We start from the raw sequence: 27,504 nt of genomic DNA on the forward strand, positions 1-27,504 counted from the left end.
GGGTACCCACTCTCCCAACTCATTTCCAAACACCTAAAGGAGAAACCTGCTCTCCTTGCCAGGCCGCTTCTGTCTCCATTAAAAAGTGGTCAAGGTCGCCTTATTGACGTCACGTTTCTATAGTCTAGCAACCGCCTGGCTCAGGCAGGTCCTCCACCACCTTAAATACCTCCCCACCCTCCTCCACCCACTTGTCTTTAGCTTAAAGCAAAACACCGTAGCTCTTCAGGCTGCCACTTGGAAAACATACTAATTTGAAGCACTAGACTGGGACCCCGGCAACTGGCAAAAAAATCTGTCCAGTTTCGTGGGACAAAACATGTGCTTGTCGTCAGGAATTGTGTTTGCTTTAAAGAGACAGTAGGGGTGTGTTATCAGAACACAGAGACCCAGGGAAGTATGTAGGGTTCCTGCAGATGAGTTAGCCCTCCCTCTGAGGGTGAACGTGTACTCTCACAGCCCATGCTAAGCAGTTAGCCATCTGTGGCAGAGAACTAAGAACTCTCTATAATCATGTAACCCAATGATCTTGATACATGTACAAAAATGTCATTTACAAATCTCAGAGTTATTCCAGGGAGGCAGGCCTAAAACATCATAGTCACTTAATAGGCAGAAACCTGAGTCAACTGAACGATACATTGTTTTTCCCTGGGGAATTCCTGGCCTCCATTCCCGATATTTTCTTCCACGTGGAGGGACAGCCACGGCCAAACCCATGTAACCTCTCTATACACTCACTCCTCTATCTAGAGAATCACGTACCTGATTAGTGAGGCTGGATGAACAAACAGGTTGCATAGCCCAGGCCCTCTCCCTTCAAATTTCTTGAACCAACCTGCCCTTAAGGAGCACATGTTTACTCTGCCCTCAGGAGTGGGTCTACAAATAGATCCACAGCTCCTTTCCCTTTTCTGTGTCTCGCCGGCTCCCAAACTATTCCTATGGTCTTGCTCTAAAATGACTGAGTCTTTAAGGGGCCTTGAAAATACACCCCTTCTCCATATCTTGACTCTAAACCAACTGAGAAATATGAAAAATAAGGTGAAAATACATCAACTTTATTCCTTATAAAGGTGATATTGTAGAATGTGGCTCAGATTTCCACAAGGGTAGTGGTCTTCGTATTAATGAACCCCAGAACTGCACAGACGTATCCACCCAGCAGTGCTGCGCTGGGACAGTCAGAAAGGCCCAGGACTGCAATGCACATGTCTCCGAGGTCTGGTGACGGCATCCTATGTGTACTCAAGAAGAGTGGCTTCCTTGCAAGGCTATCCTTGTAGCAGGAGACAGTGTTTCAGGACATCTTCTTTGAGAAACCCTTCTTAAAATGAGGAAACACCCCTTGTTCTGACAACGTACTCACCAAGGCACCTTCTGAGGATACGGCTTTCCATGTGCCTCAGGGAGCAGTTTGTAGCAATACCCTCTCCTTCCCTTCACAAGCAGGACTTCAGTGGAGCCTCGTCTGTGGAAGGGAATTCAGGAATAAATTTCTAAAATTCCAAGAGTATGATGAAAATCATACATCGTGAAAACGTATCTTGGGAATCCCAGAAGGAATTGAGGAAATTTCAAAATCTATACCCACATATAAACCCACACAGAGACTATAGCCAAAATTATCACGACGTCCTATCGAACCTTCAAAGATCAGCAAGTCCCTATCTTATCCAAAGATTACAGACTATAGAAAAAGAGAGTTCACCAAAACTACATGGTTCAGGTATCCATTTCTGTTTAACAAACACCACCAAAACAATAGCCATTTTTTAATTTCTCGGGATAATGTGGGTTGACTGGGTTCAGCTGGATAGTTTTCTGCTCCATGTGGTGTCTCACCTGGGGCTGCCATCAGCTGGAGGCTCCGTTAGGCTGGTACATCTGAGAGAGCTCACTCACAGGGATGAGCATGGCTTCTGGCTTCTGCTAGGGGCTCAGCTGCGGTTGTTGACTGGAGCACCTTGGTTCCCCTCCAGACCCCTCCATGTGTAGGGTTACCAGATTATATTTAAACCATTTACATTTGAATTTAAAATAAACAAAAAATCCTTTTTTGTGTAAATTTGTCACATGCCATATTACTTTGTTCACCTGAAATTCAAGTTCAGCTGGGCATCCAGTATGTTTATTTGCTAAATCTGCCAACCCTAGGGGAGGAGCGTGTGAATTTATAACATTAAGGACAGACCTTCTGAGGTGACTCTTCCACTGGAACTGGTCTGGAAAAAAGAAGAGATCATATTTAGCAATAAAGACAAAAGCTGTTCATAACTGATGCTGGTGGAATGAAGAGGAAATGGACACTGCCCCACACTACGGGTGCCAAATGGGCATATCTGTTTTTTAAGGCCCATATTATCGTGGCTGAATAACTTGAATGGCTTTTGATACAGAAGCCCTCTTTCCACCAACAAGGGAAATTCATAGGAGGGTTTAGAAAAAGATCCCCAAGGTGATTCTGACCTGCCATCTGGTTAAGGGGCCCCAACTGAAGGGGCGGGTGAGGACCACATGAGCTCTCTGATTGACGGAGGAGAGGGCTACTATTGATGCAGCAGGCTGTTTAGCGGGGCCCAGATCTAGGTTCTTCATGTTAGTGACTGGATTTAATCTCACAACAGCCCCACTAGTGACGTATCACTATCCTCTCTTCATGGATGTGTGTGACTACAAAGCAAGTGCTCTTGAGCACAGAGACAAATGGCAAAGAGGTTGTTCCCCACGCCAACAGCCAGAGCCAGGGCTGGGACCTGGCAGCCTGGTCACCTTGAGTTGCTGGTGGCAGATCTTTAGCAAAGGTATCAGGACATGTACTGCTGAGGTGGTTAATCTCTGTTCTCCCTGTGTTAACCCTCCCGGCAGCAGGAAGCCAGGCCTGGTGTTCCTTCCCCCTGCCGCATGGGGAGTTTGTGACCAGGCTGGAAGCAGAAGCCGTCTGAAGCCAGTGTTTCTTCTGTCCTTTGTGAAAACTTATGGAAATGATTAGGCTGCTTGTACCTGCTAGGGAGGAAAGGGCATCTGAGGACACAGAGAGGAAAGTGAAATTTCTCCCAGAGAGGGATGAGGGTGGCTCCATGGATGGTCTGTCAAGGCTGGGCATCTAATCATGACAGATTTTCTAGTGTGGATCGAGGGGTGTATGGAGCAGGAATGGGATTCCAGCTTTTGCCCTAATCACAATATACCATGCATTCTCAACAGATGACATCACCCCCAAGAGGTCAAAGATTGGTTCTTGAGGTTAGGGTTTTCATAGATATTACAACGGTCTGTGAGCTTCCAAAGGACCACAGTACATAAACAGATAAACTACATCTGGAGTATTAAAAATTTCACGTTCCGCTGGGGAGTGGGGTTGGGGGTAATTAGGCAAAACATGTCTGAAAGGGCTCCTGGAGGGTGATAATGAAAGAAGACTGACAAACGCTTCATATACACAGTGACCTCTTATGCAGATGTTGGTGTTGGTGATGATGATTGATGATGATGAGAATTAAGTATGGGGATTATGTGAATGACTGCTTTCTAGGATGGTGGGTAGAAAGGGATCAGTCAGAACAGACGTCTCCTCTGAGAAAGATGATATGGAGGGTAGGAAATGAATGTAAACAAATGGTACTCTAAATTGTATCTCCTTTACTCTTAACACTTACTCAGTTACCTATGTAATCCTATAATTTAAACATTTCTTTTAATTTATTTATTTATGTATTTATTTACTTAATTTTTGGCTGTATTGGGTCTTCGTTGCTGCGCGTGGGCTTTCTCTAGTTGCAGAGAGTGGGGGCTACTCTTCGTTGTGGTGTGTAGGCTTCTCATTGCAGTGGCTTCTCTTATTGTGGAGCACTGGCTCTAAGCATGTGGGCTTCAGTAGTTGTGGCATGCAGGCTCAGTAGTTGTGGCTCATGGGCTCTAGAGTGCAGGCTCAGTAGTTGTGGCTCATGGGCTTAGCTGCTCCAAGGCATGTGGGATCTTCCTGGGCCAGGGCTCGAACCCATGTCCACTGCACTATCAGGCGGATTCCTAACCACTGCACCACCAGGGAAGTCCCTATTTAATCCTATAATTTAGATAAGGGTAAGAAGTCAGGAGAGGTGAAGTAAATCAGGGGAACTGCTATGGATACCTGCTCAGTACGTGAGCTTGAAATTACTCTAAAGCTTTTCCCCTTGTATCCTGAAGCCACCAGGGCTCTAAATGCTCTAATTTCTCTGGACACTGGCATTCAATGCTGTCCAAGGTATTGCTTAATTTATTAATACTGACCTATATTACTTTTTTTTTTTTACTGAAGTATAGTTGATTTCCAATGTTGTATTAATTTCTGGCGTACAGCAAAGTGATTCAGTTATAGATATATATACATATATTCTTTTTCATGTTCTTTTCCATTATAGTTTATTACAGGATATTGAATATAGTTCCCTGTGCTATACAGTAGGTCCTTGTTGTTTATTTTACATATGGTAGTGTGTCTATGTTAATCCCAAACTCCTAATTTATCACTCCCTCCCCCGCTTCCCCTTTGGTTACCATAAGTTTGTTTTCTATATCTGTGAGTCTGTTTCTGTTTTGTAAATAAGTTCATTTGTATCATATTTCAGATTCCACATATAAGTGATATCATATGGCATTTGTCTTTCTCTTTCTGACTTCACGTAGTATGATAATCTCTAGGTCCATCCATGTTGCTGCAAATGGCATTATTTCATTCTTTTTTGTGGCTGAGTAGTATTCCATTGTATATACATACCACCTCTTCTTTATCCACTCATCTGTCGATGGACATTTAGATTGTTTCCATGTCTTGGCTATTGTAAAGAACGTTGTTATGAACAGTGGGGTGCATGTATCTTGAATTAGAGTTTTCTCTGGATATATGCTCAGAGAGTGGGGTTGCTAGATCATATGGCAACTCTATTTTTAGTTTTTTAAGGAACCTCTGTACTGTTTTTCATAGTGGCTGTACCAATTTACATTTCCACCAATTTAGAATTCATGGAGATCTAGGGAGAAAGTGAATATGAAGATGCAGCTGAATGGGTTTCCAAAATCATGGTAAATAGTGGAAAATCACAGCAAAATATAACATTAACAGATGGAGTTTTCAATAAAGTAGCTATAGTAGGTATCTATGTAGATTTCAGTGTAGTTATAATACATCAGGCAAATGTAATGTAAAGGGGGGAGGGTAAGGGGATCTATTAAGGTGAGGTTCCTACATATCAACTGAAGTGGTAACATAATGATTCTGAGTATTGATTCTGAATAGACTGTGGAAAGTTAAGTAGGGAGTTTGTAATCCACAGAGCAACCACAAAAATATTATACAAAGAGATATATTCAAATTCAGAATAGAAAATTAAAATGAAATACTAAAAGGCATTCATATAAGCCAAAGAAAGGGGAAACAGGGTAATGAAAAACAGAGGGGACAAACAAAACATGCAAAATAAAGTGGTAGACCTAAATAGAAACATATCAATAATTAATTGTCAATGGTCTAAATACATAACTAAATGACTTAGATCGTCAGAATGGATTTATAAAACAACAAAAAACAAAAATGGCCCAACTATATGTTGTCTACAAGAAACTCCCTTCAAATATAAGGATATAGGTAGCTTAAGAGTAAAACAATGAATAAAAATACACCATGCAAACACTGATCAGAAGAAAGCAGGAGAATCTATAGATTCTTTACATTATCAGACAATGTCGACTTGAAAGCAAACACAGTTACCAGGGATAAATAGAGTCAGTCAATTCACCCGGAAGATACAACAATTTTAAATATGTATTATATCTAACAACGGAGTCTTAAAATACAAGAGGCAAAACTGACAGAACTGAAAGGGGAATAGACAAATCCACAATTATAATTTGGGTCTTCAATACTCCTCTCTCAGTAATAGAATTAGTAGACAAAAAATTAGCAAGGTTATAGATGAACTGAACACCACCATCAACCAACTAGATCTAACTGACATTTATAGAACAGTCCACCCCAAAACAGCAGAATACACACTCTTTTCAAATGCACATGGAACATTCAGCAAGATAGACTATATCCTGAGTCGTAAAACAAACCTTAACAGCTTAAAAAAATTGAAACCAAACAGAATGTGTTATCTGACAATAATGGAATAAAATTCTAGAAATTAATAATAGAAAGATAACAGGAAAATCTCTGAGAACTTGGAAACTGAGCAACACATATCAAGTTAATTCATGGGTCAAAGAGGAAGTCTCAAGGGAAATCAAAAATACGTAGAACAGAAATCAACTATACTTCAATTAAAAATACATAGAACAGAATTAAAATGAAAATAAAAGTGAAAACCTACAGCTATCAAAATTTGGGAGTCAGAAAACAAATAGGTCGTTGTCAGGGTTGAGGTGGGGAGAATGGGTTGACTACAAAAAGGCACAGGAGAATTTTTTGGCATAATGGAACTCGTATATCCTGATTGTGGTGTGGTTATACAACTGTATACAAGTGTACATATACAAGTGTATGTACTTTTCAAGACATAGACCTGGACACTGAAAGGAGTGAATTTTGTTTTCTCTAAATCATACCTTAATGAAAACAATTTAAAAAGCACACATCTTGTTAAATGAAGAACATAAGTAGCAGATCAGTGTTATTCTGTGATTGCAATTTCATATCTAACAAACAAATAAGTTAATGTGTAAACCATTGTATCTATTTACGTATGTGTATTTCAATATGCACAGAAAAATGCATGCCAAATACAAATCAAACAATATCAGTGGTTACCTTTGGGGAGTGGGATGCAGGAATATTGATTAGAAAAGAGACTTTCACTTTGTCCGGCTGTGAGGCATTTTAAACCACACGTAAATTATTTATATTTATAACCCATTATGAAACAATATATATGGGAGATAGTCTGATAGACAGTGAGGGTACTGAGGAGAATAAAAATAATATTCATTATATACTTAAAACACATTTGTCTAACTCGCCCTTCCACTAAAATTAATTCAGGAACGATAATTAACTCCATATGGTTTATGATCTAAAAATGCAAAAAATAAAATCAAGTTCAGTGGATACAGCTAAAAATTTAAATAAATGTGAACTATGTTCCTTCAGAATTATAGTTCATTAAGGGAAGATGTTATGCCCTTGGTGAATAATAATGGTATCTTTTAAGAACATCAAATGATCAGGAACTGTGACTGGGTATGATTATAATAGGGAAAATGTTATAGGGGAATATGGACCTCTTGTCATGAACAATTTCCAGGTAGGTTCTAACCGCTTTTTTTTGGTATCCTGTTCTTCCCAATGGCTGTCATTCTTTTAATGGTTGTGCCCTGCCTCCTTCCTTCCTGTCTCAGTTAGAACCTACTAGGCTAGGCCCTACTCCCTGATTTCAAAGCTTACTACAAAGCTACAATAATCCAAACAGTGTGGGGAATTCCCTGGCAGTCCAGTGGTTAGGACTCCATGCTTCCACTGCCAAGGGCGTGGGTTCAATCTCTGGTCCGGGAACTAAGATCCTGTCTCAGTTAGAACCTACTAGGCTAGGCCCAAGATAGGCCCAGTTAGAACCTACTAGGCTAGGCCCAAGCCTCATTATATGCTCATTGTAATATATTAGCATACGCCAAATGACACAGCCACCTGCACCATGACAGTTCCCAGGCCATAAAAGGCCAAAAAGTGGGCAGTGGCCCAAGTCCTGGAATCCCCACCCCTTCTCCAAAATAGTTGGAATAATCCTCCTACTTATTAGCCTATGAAATTACCCAGCCCATAAAAAACTAACCACTCCATATGTGGGGGCCCGTTCTCACCATCTGAGATGGCCCACACTCTGTCTGTGGAGTGTGTAGCTCTCTCAATAAATCTACTTCTTACCTATCACTTTTCCTCTCACTGAATTCCTTCTGCAGTGAGACATAAAGAACCTGAACTTCATTAAGTCCTGAGACCAGGTGTGCAGTTTTACCTGGGAGATTGTGGATTTGAGTACCTTCCTAAGCCAGAGATTTTGGGTTCAAGTCCCATCTGAGGTGCAAGTCAGGTGGGTTCGAGTCTCATCGGAGGTGAGATTAGGTTCAAGTCCCAATCTGAGGTGCACGGTTTCAAAAACTACAATGAGGTATCACCTCACACTAGTCAGAATGGCTATTATCAAAAAGTCTACAAATAATAAATGCTGGAAAGGGTGTGGAGAAAAGGGAACCCTCCTACACTGTTGGTGGGAATGTAAATTGGTGCACTATGGAAAACAGTATGGAAGTTCCTTAAAAAAGTAAAAATAAAGTTACCATGTGATCCAGCAATCCCACTCCTTGGCATATAACTGGAGAAAACTCTAATGTGAAAAGATACATGCACCCCAATGTTCATAGCAGCACTATTTACGATAGCCAAGACATGGAAGCAACCTAAATGTCCATTGACACGAATGGATAAAGATGTGGAATATATACAATGGAATACTACTCAGCCATGAAAAAGAATAAAATAATGCCATTTACAGCAACATGGATGGACCTAGAGATCATCATACTAAGTGAAGTAAGTCAAAGAAAGACAAATACCATATGATATCACTTACACGTGGTATCTAAAATATGATACAAATGAACTTATTTACAAAACAAACAGACTCACAAACATAGAAAACACACTTATGGTTACCAAAGGGGAAAGGAGGGGGGAGGAGTAAATTAAGAGTTTGGGATTAGCAGACACAAACTACTATATATAGAACAGATAAACAACAAGGTCCTACAATATAGCACAGGGAACTATATTCAATATCTTGTAATAACCTGTAATGAAAAAGAATATGAAAAAGATTATATATATGTATAACTGAATCACTTTGCTGTACACCAGAAACTAATACAACGTTGTAAATCAACTATACTTCAATTAAAAAAAAAGAAAAAGAAAACCTCCTTAATATCTCTTCTAATATGTCTGTTGAATTCTTATACATGTTCCTGCACTTAATTTGTTGTCATTACGGTACATAATGAATCTCTGGAAAATTTTGCCATACATTCATGAGAAAATGAGAGTGAAAAAGGTAAATAACTTTATCTTACAGACCCTGTGAAAGGTTGACCTAGAAAAATAAAAGAACTCACTCTTTAGTAAAGTGGTATAACGCAACATTATTGAACAAAACTCACTATTTCATTTTGAGCAAATTAAACCATAGATATATTAAAATGTAGTTGATAATATTTAGTTCTTTGTAAAAAAGATGTTTAAAAATTAGCAGGATGACACACTTTAAAAAATAAAGTCGATCAAAGTTTGTTAGAATACAGTTCTTATTAAGAAAACTGAGGTGGCTCTGAAAAGATCCTTTGGTTTGCGATGCTCAGGTGGTCCGGAGGCAGCTCATTTGCCGGTTATGTACCGAATGAGTGCCTTGGTGGCGCTGGATATGGCGTGGTTGCCCCTCTTCCCAGGCAGCAGCAGGCGCACGGAGGTCTGCATGTCTCTGGAGGTGAGGGTGGAGCGCTTGCTGGAGCGGACCAGGCGCGCCGCCTCGTCGACGATTCGCTCAAAGATGTCCTTCACGAACGAATCCATGACGTTCACGGCCTCCTGCGAGAGGCTCAGGCCCTCCTGGACCCGCTGCAGCACCCTTCCGAAATAGGTGGCAAAGCTGTCGAAGCCGTCAGAGAGGCGGCGGCGGCGGCTGCAGCGGCGACGGCGGCTGCAGCGGCGGCGGCGGCGGCTGCAGCGGCGACGGCGGCTGCAGCGGCGCTTCGGGTTCTTCGGCTCGGCTTCCTTGGTGCCCGGGCTTTCTTCAGACGTCTCCTTGGTGCCCGGGCTTTCTTCAGACGTCTCCTTGGTGCCCGGGCTTTCTTCAGACGCCTCAGACGAAGGCTCAAGCATGTCGGAATCGTCTTCCCCGCAGCTCAGAGGGAAGGACAGTGCGGCCGTCGAGGTCCCTTGGCCCGGTTTCTACTCCCTGCCTTCTATGACGTCACGGGCAATGCTCACATCTGATTGGATAAAATGCAAAGCAGGGAGGTCTGTCACTAAGGAACCCCATGTCACCTGTGATTGGATGGCCCCCTGCTTGGCCTCCAGTCAGCCAATCACAGTGGAAATCTGGTGACTTTAAACTTTCCGTGACCTCTACCAGAAAATCTTTCAACTATGCCCCATGTAGGCAAAGTTCACCTCAGCTGATTTATGCCTACTATTTATGCATGAGAACTCTGAAAAGATGTCACCCAAGTCACCTACACTGAAGAAAAATCAGTTTGAGCTTCCTGAGCGAGTCTGACCTCCCTAACTCAAGTCGTCGCCGCCATCAGAATGACTTTAGCCACTTGGCGGGCCATTTTACTCCCACATAGTATCTTGTCTTTCCATGGCTGAGCCTCCGTGGCTTGAGCCGGAAGTCTCTGACATGGTCTGCAGAGTGCTCCTCGAAATCATGGGACATAATTGACCATCTACTGCCTCCAATTACGATCAAAACCCCCAGTGAATTAGAAAACATTGGAATCTCAAAGCCACATTGTCCAAAGTTGGAACACAAACAGAAATGGGAATACTTTTAAAATTAGTAAAAATACTTAAACATTTCTCAAATACAAAATTTTCTTAACATTCCTTAGGTCCTCAAAATACCCCACATGCTTGAATTTGTGAACAAACGTAAGAGTTGTTGATTGAAAACAATGATTAATTCTCTAAGAAAACACCATAGGAAGAATGGAAGGAATAAATGGGAAGTTCTTTAAAATAAAAGCGTATTTCTTGCAAGAATACATGACAATACAGACAAAGGCATTTCTTTAATGTGTTTCCTTACCAATAAATTGCAGAATTGGAATCAAAAAATGACTTAAGAAGAATTGAGAAAAGGGGGGGTGGGTTCATCAATGTGGTTTCATCTGAAATGGTCAAGATTCCAAAGCTGTGTCCATTTGCACTTTTAAAGAACTGCTATTTCTACTGCTCATGAAATGTTTCCAATTATGAAAGCGGAAAGCTCATCTCTATTACCAGAAAATGTAATATGGTGATAAAACCAGTGAAGGAAGCTTGCCGTTCCTTATTTCTAAAGAATCCCATTTACCAATGAAAATACAAAAATCCCACTTGATGTGTTAGTAGTCAAATCCTTCCCTTACTTGTATACAAGGGACAAGAGACACACACAGTACAATCTCTGAATTCAAATCATTAACTTACAGTGATTGAAAACAAGCTAGCAAGCAAACAACAGGGAAGGAACCCCTCCAGTTTCCTCCACAATCTCCAAGTCTGAACCTCCCAAGAATGCTTTTATTTGTTTTTCCCTGGCCACTTTCCCACACTGGGCCAAAGGCTGTGGCTCACAAGCTTCCAGTCCATCACTGGCCGAACCAGTGAACAGGACGTGAGCTGCTCTCATTGGACACTCTTATCATCCAAGTGTTGCATAACTGCAGTATTTAGCTATGTCTTGTTTACTTGATTCTTCAAAGGAACTGTAATCATTATTGCAACTTGTGTGTACAGTCATTGTTTTACATTTACCTCTACTTGCTAATTTATTCTATTAACATTCCTACCTGCATCTCAGATCATCTGCTGTGATCTTTTTCCATCTTCCTAAATTACATTCTTTAGAAGTTCCTTTAACATGGTGTCAGTTGATGTAAACACGATAAGATTTCATTTTTCTCAAAAGTCTTTATTTCTCAGTTAAGCTCTAGAAGGAAGCCAGCACTGAGATGGGGTTAATTATGTGGGAATGTTCATCAGGATTACCATCTGAGGATGGGATGAGACATATATTTATACCCTCCCCTTGTTCAGACATTGGATGTGACCGTCTCAGGAAGTCCCTAACTTTGGGCAAATTAGCTCTCTGAAGCTGAGGAAATACCTGAAAGGGTCAATGGCTGAGGATTAGCACCTGACTGTACTCTCAGCAGCCGGTGGAGCAAGTCTACATTTGAGTGTGGTTTGGGGAGGCCCATCTTCATGTGTAGCATAACTTCACTATTAAATGATACCTTGGCTAGATATGCAACTCTAGGGTGACAGTTACTTTCTCTCAGCACTTGCTTTTGGCTTCAATTTATTAGACAAAGAGGTCTGCAGTCACACTATTTGGTATTCCTTTTTTAGGCACTGCGTCTTTTTGTCTGCTATTTTGATCTCTAGGGTTACCTTGAAGGTTTACTATGATTTGTCAGGTCTGCTTCCTGCATGGAGGAACTTATGGCTTCCCCTAACTCTGGGAAATACCAGCCATTTTCCTTTGAATAGTATTTTTCCAATATTCACCCAGTTTTATGCTTCTGGAATGCCTATGTGATACTTATCACCTACTTACTCCATTCCTTGAGTCTCTTTGCCTCACCTTTATCCTTTTTTTTTTCTTTTCCTTTCTGTGAAGTATTCTATATTATTTCTATTATTTTATCTGTCTTCTAGTTCACCAATCCTCTGTCCAGCTATATCTCATTGGTTATGTAAAATTTCTTTAATCTTTTGTTCATATAATGAATGTTTGCATTTTCACAAAGAATACATTACAAACTTGGAAGGAATAGAATCAGATTCATCTGAATGACTTAGAGTAGCATCTCCAGATATTAGGGAACGGGGAATAGGTTTTTTTCTTGAACTTTTTGATTTTGATATTTCTGTACCATTTTTGGCTTTTCTCTTAGGTTTTCAATGAATTCTGTAACAAAGATAATGTTGAATAAGTTTGATTGGGATATGTTTGCTATATTAATACTATTTTCCAGGGTTGCTTATAATTTCTTATTGAAGTAGTAAACCTGTTTCCCTCAATTAGTCTTTTGTATTGAGATATAATGGACATAAAACATTAGTTTCATAATGATTCGATATACGTATATATTATGAAATGATCACCCCAATAATTCTAGTTACAGCCACCACCACACACAGTGACACATTTTTTTTCTTGTGATAAGAACTTTTAAGGTCTACTTTCTTAGCAACATTCAAATATACAATACAGTATTTAACTATAGCCACCATGCTGTATATTACATGTCTGCGAATTATTTAATTAAAATTGGAAGTTTGGACCTTACTTCAATCTTTACTGTTAATCATACCATTAGATCATAATTGCCCCTTTTCTTCAATCACCTTCTGAAGTGAATGATCAGATGTACTCATTTTATCTTCCAGTCTTCAACATCAAAACCCATTTTTCCTCTCTCTATCCTAGATTTCATATCTGTCATTCACCTTTGCACTCCCAGTCTTCACTGTCTATATGGTATATTTTCAATGGCATTTCACTAATCCTTCTATTCTATTTCTGAAATTTTAGGTGCAAAACACCCAAAGAGCTATAAAAATGTCCCAACAGATTCATTTTCTTAAAATAACTTCTCACATAATACAATATGTATGAGACTAGTATGCAAGATCAAGATTGGCAAAACATTTGTATGTCATACGGACAAACACTAGGATTTTGAAGCAGCGGTAGTGAGCATGATGGAAATAAAATGACTTACGCTGTGCATTCCAACTGGTTTACAGTTCTATCTTTGAAATGAGCATGGTTTCAAAAGAGGCTTTGGCTCCCAAAGTTTTGTCCCCTATGTGTATGACGATCTCAAGGCACTATTCAGAGGGATTTACTTGTAGTTGATCTCCTGACAATTTTCCTGATCACCTTGGAAAGAAAATTCTTTTTTTTCAAGTTCTTTAATGAGATTTTTCTAATATTCCCGAATAATTTTAACTAATGACCCTCATGAAGGGGGTCCAATTATCCTAAATCCTTACTCTAATTTCCCAAGGAGAACTCTGGAAGTATAATGGCTCCTCAGAGATCTTCCACAATGGGCTGAAAAACAAACAAAGAAATTTGTACCCAGTCCTGGATCAGGCGTTTCCTCCCTTCGTGCTGCACTACTTAGGAAAACAATTTCTAGTTTCTTGCCCTGCCCACAACCTTTCTCTTGAGTTCATACAGTTCTGCTAAAGCTACATAGATTTGTCTCTCCTGGAGGTTCCTGTCCCTCTTCTGATGGGTTCAAGGAAAGTTTTTTTTTTTTTTTCACACACACACACTGTATTTTATTTTTACAAGAGATAAATAGACTGACACCAAGCATTGTACATGGCTGACCACAACAAAAGCAACAATGATTGCAATTACCAAACATGAAACACACTCATACTATGTCATAATATTGACATTCAGTCCAGTAATCCTCCACTGTAACAGCTGCTTTACTTTGCAGTGAAAACTGATTTGTATATTCTTTGCCTCTGAGTCCTTGTGGGATTTTTTTTTTAAATTCAAACAGAAAGTCACAAAAATTATACTCATCCTCATCAGTTCACTCAGTCCCATGTAATTACTTTTTTTTTTCATCTTGATCTTTTGTTAGCACTTTTATGAGCTCATCAGTTATTCATTAGAGTTCTGAAAATGCTTATTCATTCAGTTCAGCAGTACAGTCAGTTACCAGAAACCTGTACTTGTCAGAGTCTTTTCCATGAATTTCTTGAAGGTGAAACCCTTTTATAGGAACATATTTGCAAAAGCATCAGAGTACACCCAGAACTGTCTGTAAATGACAAAAGACTTAAAAATGACCACGGTTTAAGATTTGATGAAAGTTCATAATAATGCAGTTGACAAGAAAATTAGTTATTTCTGAGATATACATTTTAAAGTAATAACTAGGATTATGACCTATAACATTATACCAGAACATATAAGGTTTTTAGAAATTTCATGTAATGTCTGAAACATTTATATTAACATATTTCCATACAAGTAACCCAATGAAAGTTTAGTATTCGTTGTTTTGCTTGTTTGTTTGTTTATACTGCAGGTTCTTATTAGTCATCAAGGAAAGTTTTGATTTTTGCAGATTATCCAGCCTTTTGCCTCTTTGTTTGGCTCAAAGTGATATTCTTCACAGAAGAAATTACAAATTATTTTAAAAGTACAAATACAGTCCTTTAAAATATTGAACTAATAATGGAGTTTAAAGAAAGTCATAAACAATTCCTAAGGGTTGAAATCACTGAGTATCTTCTCCCTTCACAGAAGTAAGAAGCTAAAAATAAAAAAATTAAACTAAGCAATGAATAGTCGGAGTGAAAAGAGGATGAATGAAGTCACCTTTTTTCTCTTAATGGGAAACTAAATAATCAATATGATGGAAGAGTCAGCACATGTGCCAATCTACAGCTCAGGTTTCATATCACATATACTTTGAATTGCATCCCCTGAAATTCTTATATTGAAGTCCTAAACCCCAGTACCTCAAATGTAATCTTACTTGGAGTTAGGGTCATGAATGAGGCAATCAAATTAAAATCTGATATCCAGACCAGATTCTGGTAGAGTTCTTTGAAGCATGTACTCACTCGAAACATTCTCCTTTCTGTCAATCTGTGTGTCTGTATTTCTATGTCCAGGGGCCCAGGAGTAGGGGGATGGTATGTCTACAATGGTCAGAAACTTCATGCCACCAGAGGGAAAGGTTTGCCCTGGATTATAGGGATTCACTGCATGCAGGAGTTCACCCAGATAAGAGTGAGTCAAGTGGGAAAGTATTCCATAGTTTAACAACACTGTGGCCCAAGGAACCCAGGACCTTGTGCTACGGACATATCATGTGTGTGGCACCCAGCAGCATCTCAAAAAGCACGTGTTGTGTGGCACTATTTGTTAGATTTGTGAAAGCTGCTCATTCCCAGACACTGCTCGGATGGATTAAGCACGTCTGTTCCCCTGCCTCTTGACTCTGGCAGGCCTATAATTGCTTTGACCAATGGAGTATGAAAGAAGTGATGTTATGCCCATTACAGAGCTAATCTTCAAGAGGACACATAGCTTCTGCTTTGCTGTTTGAGAGTTCTGAGCCGACAAGTAAAAATCTGCCTATCCTGCTGGACAACCCCTTGGAGAGGTACCTCCATGGCACCAGTATGAGCGTTAGTTGTCTTTTACGTTGCAGAGTAGTTTAAAGGGTCAGTTACACTTCTGTTTTGGTCAATAAATGGAATAGAAAATGGGGGAAATTTCCATTCAAGACATGAAAAATAGCTTGACAAAATTATTTATATACATTATTGAAAATGCTCACCTCTGTGTGAAAAGTGACAGAAACTAATACTTCATTGAGATCTTTAATAATTGTGGTTGCTTGAATGGCTGCACCCTTAATGAAAAACTGGACTTTTTCTAATGGAAAGGGAAGATGCCAGAAAAAAAGAATTCTACACCATGCCCTAGATTTGGGGTCAGGAAAAGTCTCCTTGAGAATTTGTAATCACAAAGGTGTCCTCCTGTAGCTTTGGGGCTCATGTTAACACTATCATTATGGTCCAAAGAATTCCCTGTTGTAAACTTTCTTCCATGGTTTGATCATCATATTGTATTTACTAGTAATAAAAAATAGCATTTATCCTTTCATGATGGGAACTATTTTGTTAGCAGTAGAATTAGCCACTCCTTGAAGCCCTCACAGGAAACACACTTGGAAACCTGACCATTAGGATCTTAGCTCATTGAAGACCTCCATTTCTTCAAGTCTTCCTAAGTCCTTCTTGGTTCAATGTCTGTAATTTATTTTTACATAAATACATTAAAGATATACTTTGCTTGAGTTACGTAGGTTTTTGAAAGGAATGTGTTTCTAATTTTTAAATATTTCCCTTTTACTGATTAGTTTCTTCTCACTCGGAAGGTTTCTAGGGAATTAGAAAAATAATTTCTTTCAACTAACACATATTTTTTCATCAATTCCAGTATGTGTGGTATTTGGGGTGCCTAAGTAATGTTAAAAAAAATTAAAATTTGCTAAATGTTAAATATTTTTAGTATTTATGTACAAGTATCCGATTTCTGTGTGTGGCCTGTCTTTGGAGAATGTGGTTTTACTGTTCTTTCTGATTCCCTGTAAGTTTGATAAGAATTGGAGGTAAGGGCTGGTCAGTTATGTCCTATGACTGATTTTGAGGAGCACTTTGCTGACCAAGTCAGAGAGTTCCTGCTCAAGCCACGGTGGCTCAGCCATGGAAAGAGAAAATTCTGTGTTGAGAAAAATGGCCCCCAAGTGGCCAGAGCCATTTTGATGGTGGCAAAGGTTTGAGTTATAGAGACTCTCTCAGGGAACTCAAACTGATTTTTCTTCAATGTAGGTGACTTGGGTGACATCTTTTCAAAGTTTTCAGGCATAAATAGTAGGCATAAATCAGCTGAAGTGAACGGATGACCTTCTCCTACATGGGGCATAGTTCAAAGATTTTTCTAGTGGAGGTCACGGAAAGTTTAAAGGTCACCAGATTTCCACTGGGATTGGTTGATGGGAGGCCAAGCAGGGTGGCATCCAATGACACGTGACATGGGGTGCCTTAGTGACAGGCCTCCCTGCCTTGCATTTTGTCCAGTCAGATATGGACGTTGCCTGTGACATCAGAGAACGCAGGGATTATAAACCCGGCCACTGGCCCTCAGCAGCCTCATCGTCCTTCCCTCTGAGCTGTGGGGAAGGTGGCTCCGACATGGCCGAGCCTTGCCGTGAGACTTCTTCTGAGGAAAGCCTGGGCACCAAAGAGCCCACAGAGGCCGAACCAAAGAGCCCAAAGTAGAAGATGCCAAGGCGTTGTCGCCGCTGCTGTCCAGACAGTTTCATCACCTGTTTCCCCAGGGTGCTGAAGCAGGTTTTCACGAGGGCCTGGACATCTTCGAGCCCATCGCCGAGGAGGCTGCACCCCTGGCCAGCTCCACCAAGCGCTCCACCATCACCTTCAGAGAGATCCAGACCTCCGTGCCCCTGCTGCTGCCCAGGGAGATTGGCAAGCACGCCATGTCCTAGGCCACCAAGGCAGTCATCAGGTACACCATCCTCAAATGACCTGCTTCAGAACCACCTGAGCCTCGCAAACCAAACGGTCTTTTCAGAGCCACTCACTTGTCAGGAAAAGACCTGTAGCACTGAAGAGTCAGATTGACTCTTAGTCAGTATGACCTGTGCCATACTACTGCCCATCACTAAAACATTTTGAAGTTGAAGTAAACATCAAACATTATCAGTTCTACTTGAATATATGTCTGTAGTGCAGTTTGTTCCAACAAAAATTGTGACTATTCCTTAACCATACTGCATTTCATAACTTACCTGAACAGTCATTTTAGTTCTAGGTCAGCCTTTATAGAGTTCCTTAAGGTCTAAATTATTTTTGTATTAATTTTATTTTGCATTTTAATTCTCATTCCCTGGGAGGATGTTGTGGAATTTACTAGAGATACTTTATGTGTGATATAGCCAGAGATAAAGTGAGGAAGCAAATAAGCCCACCAATACATCCCTCTTCAACCTTTTTTGACATGGCCCATAATATTAAGTCATTTAAATGCACACATGAGTACTCAAACATATTACAAAATAGCTACCTGAAACTTCCAAGAAACAATTCACTTTTTTAAGCCACTGGTTTCTGAAATTACTACCGGAATTCATTCAGATTCATACAATTTATTGTTTCCCACTCGAGAATTTTTTGATTTTCAGAACCTTCAGGACCTTGCAGGAACCTTCAGACCTTCAGGACCTGCAGTTTTGCATCACTGGATGATGAGAGTATCCAGTGAGAGGAGCTCAGGCCCCACCCTCCACTGATGCAGCCGAGGAGGGACTGGCAGCCCGTGAGCCACAGCTATTGGTCCAAAGAGTGGTGGAGTGACCAGGCCTGAACCAATAACAGCCTTCCTGTGATGCTCAACCCCGAGAGAGAGTAGGAAGGAGGTGTGATAGCTTCCCTGTTGTTTCTCTGTTCAAGTACTTGCTTTGCACCATGGTGATTTAAGTACAGGCATCCAGATTTGGTAGTGGGACATGTCTCCATCTCCTTGCATCAAAATAAGAGGAGGATGTTCAGCAGTGAAGAGAAGTAAGATGACTCCTTCTCCTACCTCAAGTCATTTGAGTGTTAATGCTTATGATAATATTTATTTCATTTAACATCTGTTGTGTTCTCTTCTTGGTGCATTGACTTTTTTAGATTTGGTTTTTCTATAGGGATATTGCTGAATTTCAAGATAGTTAATAATGTTCCAATTCTTTTTCTTTGAGTTGACCTCCAGTTTCCTCCATCAGTCAAGAGAGAACACACAGCCAGTCATGATGACCACCTACAGAGATGGGAAAGAACGCCATGCTTTTAAGAAGTTACATTGCTAGTGTCAGAAGAAAGGTAACAAAACAATTTTTATGGTTGAGCAGACATTCCCATCTTTAAGGAGATCTAGTAAATGTGAAATGCATATGTACACTACACATTAGGGAGGGAAGGTGGAGGCCCAGATGGACACAGTGAGAGAATTTTATCTTGAAATTTTCTTGTCCTGCTTTAAAATATAAATTTGGTTTCATCATATGATAACTTTCCTAGAATTACTGCACAGCTAACTCAGTTTTCCTAAATGCTGTATAAGCTTTTAAAAATATTCCATAATAATAATAAGCTAAAATCTTGATAAGGAGGATTATTTGTCCTAATTCCTGATCTATTGCTATCAAAGAGAGCTCTGGAAGTAAAACTGACCCTGGCATGCATGCAATTCTCAATGAAGCTCTTTCTAGTTTCCTGACCTGCCCTCATCTTTCTCTACAGCAAGTGGTTCTCTGTCAAATGCAGAATTCTACATGTGGGGTCTCTTCTGTGAGAATCTTATCTCTCTTTTGATGAGTCCATGAAATTTTTGTAGTTTATTCAGCTTTAGTCTCATTGTTTGGCTAAGGGTGATAGCCTTCCAAGGTTTTTGCATCCAAATCAATTGTTATTTTAACCTTTCATATATGTTCAAATATATATGTAGTATGGACCAATTTGATAAGACCATGTGGATCTGTCAGTGTTACAAAGGCATAATCTTGGGAATCTTTCAAATGATTAACTGCATTGAAGAATTATGAATATATAAATATATTGCAAACTCTTTCTTGAGGTTTGTTAACATACAATACAGTGCATACTTGAACTGTGTGCTCTAAAAAGTTTTGATACATGTATGCACCTGTGAATCCAATACTACCATCAAGATAATGAACATACCGTCAAGATAATGAACAAAAAGCTCCTTTGTGCCCCTCTGTAATGCCCCCTTGTGCCTCCTTCTCCATGTCACCCTACCCCTTTCCCAGGCAACCAGTGATCTTCTGTCACTGTAGATTAGTTTTCCTTTCCTATAATTTTATGTGCATAGAATCATACTATATTCTCTTTTGTCTTGTTTTCTTCAACCTAATCATTTCTGCATTTACCCATTTGTTGCATGTATGACTAGTTCCTTCTGTTTTATTGTTGACTACTATTTTATCAAATGGATATACCACACTTTGTTTTCTCCATGCACCTGGTAAAGGATATTTGTTTCCAATTTGAGGCTCTTGTAAAAAAAGCCGCTATGAATATTTACGTGTTAAGCCTTTGCTTGTATATACGCTTTCTTTCTCTTGGGTGAATACTTAGGACTGCAATGGCTGGGTTGCATGGTAGTTGTAAGATTAACATATATGAAACTGCTAAACTGTTTTCCAAAGTGTTCTCACCATTCTTCACTGCCACCAGCAGTGTATGAGCGTTCCACCCTCCAAAACCTTGCCGAGACTTGGAATGGTCAGCCCTTTTAATTTTGGCCCTTCTCAGAGGGGTGTAGTGGGATTACATTTACCTTATGATTAATGACGTTGAGCAACTTTTCATGTGCTTATTTGGCATTTGTATATCTTCTTTGGTGATCTGTTCAAATTGTTTGCCTACTTATTTATTGCCATGTCTGTTTTATCTTACTGACCCTTGTGAGTCTTTTAAATTCTGGATACAAATCCTTTATCAGATAGCTGATTTGCAAATATTTTCTCCCAGTCCATGGCTTGTCTTTTAATTCCCTCAACTGTGTTTTTGGGAGAATAGAAGTGTTGAATTTTGAGGAAGTCTGGTGTATCAATTTGTTCATTTATGTTTTTGATTTTGCTTTTGATGTTATAACTAAGAAATCTTCTCCTAACCTAGAGTCACAAGAATTTTATCCTGTGTTTTCTTCTGGAAGTTTCATAGTCTAGGTTTAATATTTAGGTCTGTGATTCATTTTGAGTGGACTTTTGTATCTGGTACATTATATGGATACAGTTTACTTTTGTGCATATGGATACCCACTTGTCCCAATACCACTTGTTGAAAAGATATCATTTCTCCACTGAACTGCCTTTGTAGATTTGTCAAAAATAAGTTGCCTATATATGTGTGGATCTATTTCTAGACTCTTTCATATACATTTGATATACATTTCTACCTTCATCCCAATACTACACTGAGTCTTGATTACTGTAGATTTAAAATGACTCTTTACTCACAGGCTTCAAAAACAAACAGTTACCAAAGGGGAAAGGTGGGGGTGTTGGTAAATTAGGAATTAGGGATTAACATACACACTACTAAAGAAAAAATAAAGTTATAATGAAGAAGAAAAAACATACACACTACTATATATAAAATAGGTAATCAACAAGGATCTACTGTATAGCACAGGGAACTCTACTCAATATTCTGTAATAACCTATATGGGAAGAGAATCTGAAAAAGAATGGATATATATATATGTATAACTGAATCACTCTGCTATCCACCTGAAACTAATACAACATCGTAAATCAACTATACTCCAATATAAAATAAAAATTAAACAAAAAATACTTGCACAAAAAATAAATAATAAATAAAATGAGTCTTGAAATAAGATAGTGCTTATCCTCCAATGTTGTTCTTCTTTTCAGAATTGTTTTCATAGTCTAGGTCCTTTGCGTTTCCACATGACATTTAGAATAAACCTGTCAATTTCTTTTTTTAAAAAGCATACTAGGTTGTTTCCATGTCCTGGCTATTGTAAATAGAGCTGCAATGAACATTGTGGTACATGTCTCTTTTTGAATTATGGTTTTGTCAGGGTATATGCCCAGTAGTGGGATTGCTGGGTTGTATGGTACTTCTATTTTTAGTTTTTTAAGGAACCTCCGTACTGTTCTCCATAGTGGCTGTATCAATTTACATTCCCACCCACAGTGCAAGAGGGTTCCCTTTCCTCCACAGCCTCTCCAGCATTTATTGTTTGTAGATTTTTTGATGATGGCCATTCTGACCAGTGTGAGGTGATACCTCATTGTAGTTTTTTTTTTTTTTAAGACACTAATGAAAGAGGGGAGGACTTTTTTAAAAATTATTTATTTATTTATGGCTGTGTTGGGCCTTCGTTTCTGTGCGAGGGCTTTCTCTAGTTGTGGCAAGCGGGGGCCACTCTTCATCGCGGTGCGCGGGCCTCTCACTATCGCGGCCTCTCTTGTTGTGGAGCACAGGCTCCAGACGCACAGGCTCAGTAATTGTGGCTCACGGGCCCAGCTGTTCTGCGACATGTGGGATCTTCCCAGACCAGGGCTCGAACCCGTGTCCCCTGCATTAGCAGGCAGATGCTCAACCACTGCGCCACCAGGGAAGCCCCCTCATTGTAGTTTTGATTTGCATTTCTCTAATGATTAGTGATGTTGAGCATCCTTTCATGTGTTTGTTGGCAATCTGTATATCTTCTTTGGAGAAATGTCTATTTAGATCTTCTGCCCATTTTTTGATTGGGTTGTTTGGTTTGTTGATATTGAGCTGCATGAACTGCTTGTATATTTTGGAAATTATCCCTTGTTGGTCGCATCATTTGCAAATATTTTCTCCTAGTCCATAGGTTCTTTTCGTCTTGTTTGTGGTTTCCTTTGCTGTGCAAAAGCTTTTAAGTTTATTAGATTCCATTTGTTTATTTTTGCTTTTCTTTCCATTGCTTTAAGAGACAGATCCAAAAACCTATTGCTGCGATTTATGTCAAAGAGTGTTCTACCTATGTTTTCCTCTAGGAATTTTATAGTATCCAGTCTTACATTTAGGCCTTTAATCCCTTTTGAGTTGATTTTTGTATATGGTGTTAGAGAATGTTCGAATATTCTTTTACATGTAGCTGTCCAGTTTTTCCAGCACCATTTATTGAACAGACTGTCTTTTCTCCATTGTATTTTTTATACAATTTCCAGGTGTTCTATTTTCACTGGACTTTCAGTAGCCATATATTTTCACTGAACTTTCAGTAGCCAGATGTTGCTGGGGAATCTTTTTGGCTGAAAGCACAGGCTTACTGTAGGACAGAAAAGATACTTGATGCTTAACACCTGTATTAGTCAAGGTTCGCCAGAGAAACAGAACCAATAGGATGTTTATATATAGATATTTATTTTATAGAATTGACTCATGAGACTATGGAGGCTCGCCACGTCAAAAATCTGATGAGGAAGGCCAACAGGCTGGAGACTCAGGAAAGACTTACACACAGTTGGAATCTGAAGGCAGTCTGCTGATCAGCCACAAAGAGTCGATCTTATAGATGAAGTCCAAAGGCAGTCTCCTGGCAGAATTCCCTCTTGCTTAGGGGAGATCAGCCCTTTGGTCTATTCAGGCCTTCAACTCATTAGATGAGGCCCACCCACATTATGGAGGTCTAACTGATTTACTCAAAGTCTACATATTTAAATGTAACATCTTGGAAATTCCCTGGCGGTCCAGTGGTTAGGACTCAGTGTTTTCACTGCTGGGGCCCGGGTTCAATCCCTGTTTGGGGAATTAAGATCCCATAAGCCACGCAGCCAGAAAAAAAAATACCCCAAAAAACCCCCATACAATTAAAAAACAAGTAACATCTCATCCCAAAACACTCTCACAAAAACATCCAGAATAATGTGTGATCAAAATCCGGAGACTGTGACCCTGGCCAATTAGACACGTAAAATTTACAACCACAATATTAATGCCTATATTTCCATATCAGCTGTTGGATGTTACTGACAATGTATTTAAACTAGGGAGGAAAATGTCTGAGAGAAAATTCTACAGGTCATCTCCAGAAAATCAGTCACTAAAATGAAATAGTTTAGCAGCTTTCAACTTTACTGTGTGGTTAGAATTGAATTGTGGAGTTTTCTTCTTTATCCTCAAGCAAATCCATCTCGATGAATTCTTGGGTTGTTGGGTGGTAAGAAAAAGTGGGAGAGAGCATTATGAATGTGGGTACACATGTATGTGCGTGTGTGTGTTTGTGAGTATGTGTGTGTATATTGGTGAAGCTGTGAGGAATATTTACTGTGAGGAATATTTGAGGTGAATTACTGTGTGTTATGTCAGTCCTGCTCAGTTCTGGGCACATGTTAGGAAACAAATCAGGATGGTTGCTGTTTGTTTTACCCCAGCTTTCCTTGGTCAGCATGGTTACCATGGTGACTCAGTGACTGCTATAGGATTTGGTACAGACTGAAAATACATTCCTGATTCTTACCTGAATCCATCATGACTATGTTAGTTGTTAAGTGTTGCTTTTATAATTCTGTCATCCCTTCTAGATTAATAGACATTCAAATGTACGGTGGAGTTTCTCTTCACCCCATCACTTATTTATTTACTCATGTATTTATTTTATGAGTATGGCTCACAGGTTCCTATTTTCCTCAAAGAGTTACCATCTATCATTATAATTACGTATTTCGATGCTAAATTGTCCCAGAACTGGCCAGTGTTAGACCCGTCAAGTTGGCTTCTGTGTCCATTTAATGCCTCTCTAGAATTCTTTAGCATGTACTGGGCTCTCTGAGCCTAGTGTCTCCCAACCTGTAAAAAGGAGGTAATGATGTCCACTTCAGAGCGTTACCTTGAGGATTTAGAGAGAAAAAGGCGGAAAAGAACAACCTACACTGTGTGGCATTTAGTAGTCCCTCAAAAATTTAAGCTTCCCTTTCCAACTTTACCTCCTTCATCCTGTTTAGTGTGATGCCTCTGACATTACCATAATAGCATGACCTCCAGAGAGAATACTTAGACATGTAACACAGCAGGGATAAGCCCGCATGTCCATGATGTGAGAGCCTCAGTGTCACTGCTGTGTGTGGAGGGGGCTGTGTGATGGAGCTGGGGAAGAGGAAAAGCATCACTGCACAGCTTCCAGTGAATTGAGCGGCGACAGGCAAGTACATCCTCACTCCTGCCCCCTGTATTTCATGTGCTTTCCCTTCCTTTCACTTTCCTCTCTATTCCATGTGCTGTCTTTCCCCCTTACTCTTCCCTGCAGTGGAACATCAGAGAAGGATGTGGACACTGAGCCCCAGAAACAAGAGCCGATAGAGAAGAACCAAGTGTGATGTTGAATCTGCTAGACGGGTTCCTGGAGCAAGAGTGAAGAGATCGGGCCCCGTCATTGGGACGCTTCAGGTACCTCACTACCTTTTCCCATGCCTCATCTATACAACAGGCTAACAGTACCCAATGCTCCCAACCACCCAGGAATATTGTGGATTTAAGTGTGATCCCATGTGGGAAAGCAATCTGTGGTTGTAGGTGGGTTGAAGAACCAGTGCACTTTCCAGTAATTACATTAACAGCCACACTGTGGATATCATAGAACTCTGCATGGTAGGCATTAAATTAATATTAATCAAATATCACCATGTTTAAGTCGGGATTTTTCCAAGTGGTCCATGAACTACCTCATCAAAATCATCAGAGGGTACTTGTTAAAATAGCGGATTCCTGGGCTCACTCTAGGTCTGCTGAATCCAAAAGAGGGAGGTGCATTCGGAGGAGTCTACATGTTGGAACAATTTCTCCTGTTGGTTGTGGTATCATCCAAGTTTGAAAGGCACTGCTGTGAATTTGCAAGAAGGTGTTCTTTTTTTTTTCTTTATCTTTTTCTTTTGGCCATGTCACGTGGCATGCGGGATCTTAGTTCCCTGACCAAGGATTGAACCCATGCCCCCTGCAGTGGAAGCATGGAGTCTTAACCACTGGACTGCCAGGGAAGTCCCTGCAAGAAGGTGTTCTTACAATTTTGAATCCTTTTGTAAAAAAATTTTTATTGGAGTATAGTTGATTTACAGTGCTGTGTTTGTTAGTTTCTGGTGTACGGCAAACTGAATCAATTATACATATACCCACTCTTTTTTAGATTCTTTTCCCATATAGGCCATTACAGAGTAATGAGTAGAGTTCCCTGTGCTACACGGTAGGTCCTTATTAGTTATCTATGTGTATATATAGTAGTATGTATATAATTTTGAATCCTTTAATGTCTATCTTTGGTGTCAATTTTATCTGCAACTTGGCTTTAAATATCTGTGTCTCCTCTCAGTGGGTCACAAAGGGAACAATTCTTTCTTTTCAGTAATACTCAGTGTTTTATATGGGAGGGACTGCAATAGTTTCCTAAGGCTGCCATGACAAAGTACCACAAGCTGAGAGGCGTAAACAATAGAAATGTATTGTCTCACAGTTCTGGAGGCAAGAAGCCTGAAATCAAGGTATTACCAGGGCCGTGCTTCCTCTGAAACCAGTTGGGGAATCTATTTGCACTTCTTTGTAGCTTCTGGTGGATTGCTGGCAATTTTTGCATTTCTTAGCTTGGTTCTGTGTAACTCCAACCTCTGCCTACATCGTCACATGGTGTTATCCCTGTTCTTCTGTCTCATGTGGCTGTCTTTTCTCCATTGTATATTCTTGCCTCCTTTGTCATAGGTTATTGACCATAGGTGAGTGGGTTTATATCTGGGCTCTCTATTCTGTTTCGTTGATCTTTGTGTCTGTATTTGTGCCAGTACCATACTGTTTTCATTTACTGTAGCTTTGTGGTATAGTCTGAAGTCAGGAAGTGTGATTCCTCTAGCTCCATTCTTCTTTCTCAAGATTGTTTTGGCTATTCAGTGTCTTTTGTGTTTCCATACAAATTTTAAAATTATTTGTTTTAGGTCTGTGAAAAATGCCACAGTATTTTGATAGGGACTGCACTGAATCTGTAGATTGCCTTGGGTAGTATGGACATTTTAACAATTTTCTTTCAATCCATGAACATGGAATATCTTTCCATTTATTTGTATTATCTTCAGTTTTCTTCATCAATATCTTATATAGTAGAATTTTTTAAATGATGTGATTCCTGACCATTCATCCTTGTAAAAACCACAACACTAGGCAAGATTTTTCTTCTAACCTTTTTTCTTCTATGGTCAGTACTGTATTGTATAACTGCATTTTGCAGATGAGACAATTTAAGTGACTGTAAAGTGAAGTAAAAGTATTCAAACTCACACAGTTTGTAAGTGGCAGAAATAGGGTTTGGACCTATCTGTCTTCAGAGCCCTCACTTCTAAATGGTACACCTAGGAAGATGAAAGAGACATTTGCTGAGCTGTGTCAGCCCATGGACAGTGATGTTAAGTTAGGGCCCTATCTCTTTTAGTGGAAACTATGTATCAGTAGGCATTTTCCCACACACATGGGGGTATTTATTTAAGAAAAATGAAAAGATAAGAATTATAAAGCAAAAAGGTATTAACTGTTATAATTTCTATGCATTAGATAATTTTCTCATTAAAAAATTGTCTTGGACTCCCCTG

The 27,504-nt window shown here is 39.7% G+C and overlaps 1 protein-coding gene across 2 annotated transcripts; it reads right to left on the bottom strand.

The window, feature by feature from the left end:
* Window positions 1-6,932: 6,932 nt before the first annotated feature.
* On the bottom strand, window positions 6,933-11,507 carry LOC309653595 (histone H2B.3-like). 2 transcript variants are annotated; one of them, XM_082478489.1, is made up of 2 exons: window positions 9,887-11,507; window positions 6,933-9,826 (listed from the first exon to the last, which is right to left on the bottom strand). In XM_082478489.1, exons 1-2 carry the CDS (start codon window positions 9,905-9,907, stop codon window positions 9,404-9,406), a joined length of 444 nt encoding a protein of 147 aa, XP_082334615.1. In that variant the 5' UTR covers window positions 9,908-11,507; the 3' UTR covers window positions 6,933-9,403. The 2 variants fall into 2 exon arrangements, with proteins under 2 accessions (XP_082334615.1, XP_082334614.1); XM_082478488.1 differs by having other exon boundaries at window positions 6,933-7,555; window positions 7,592-11,507.
* Between the last annotated feature and the right edge of the window lie 15,997 nt (window positions 11,508-27,504).

Source organism: Balaenoptera physalus (assembly GCF_965194825.1).
Source record: "Balaenoptera physalus genome assembly, contig: HAP1_SCAFFOLD_634, whole genome shotgun sequence".
Classification (NCBI taxonomy): domain Eukaryota; kingdom Metazoa; phylum Chordata; class Mammalia; order Artiodactyla; family Balaenopteridae; genus Balaenoptera; species Balaenoptera physalus.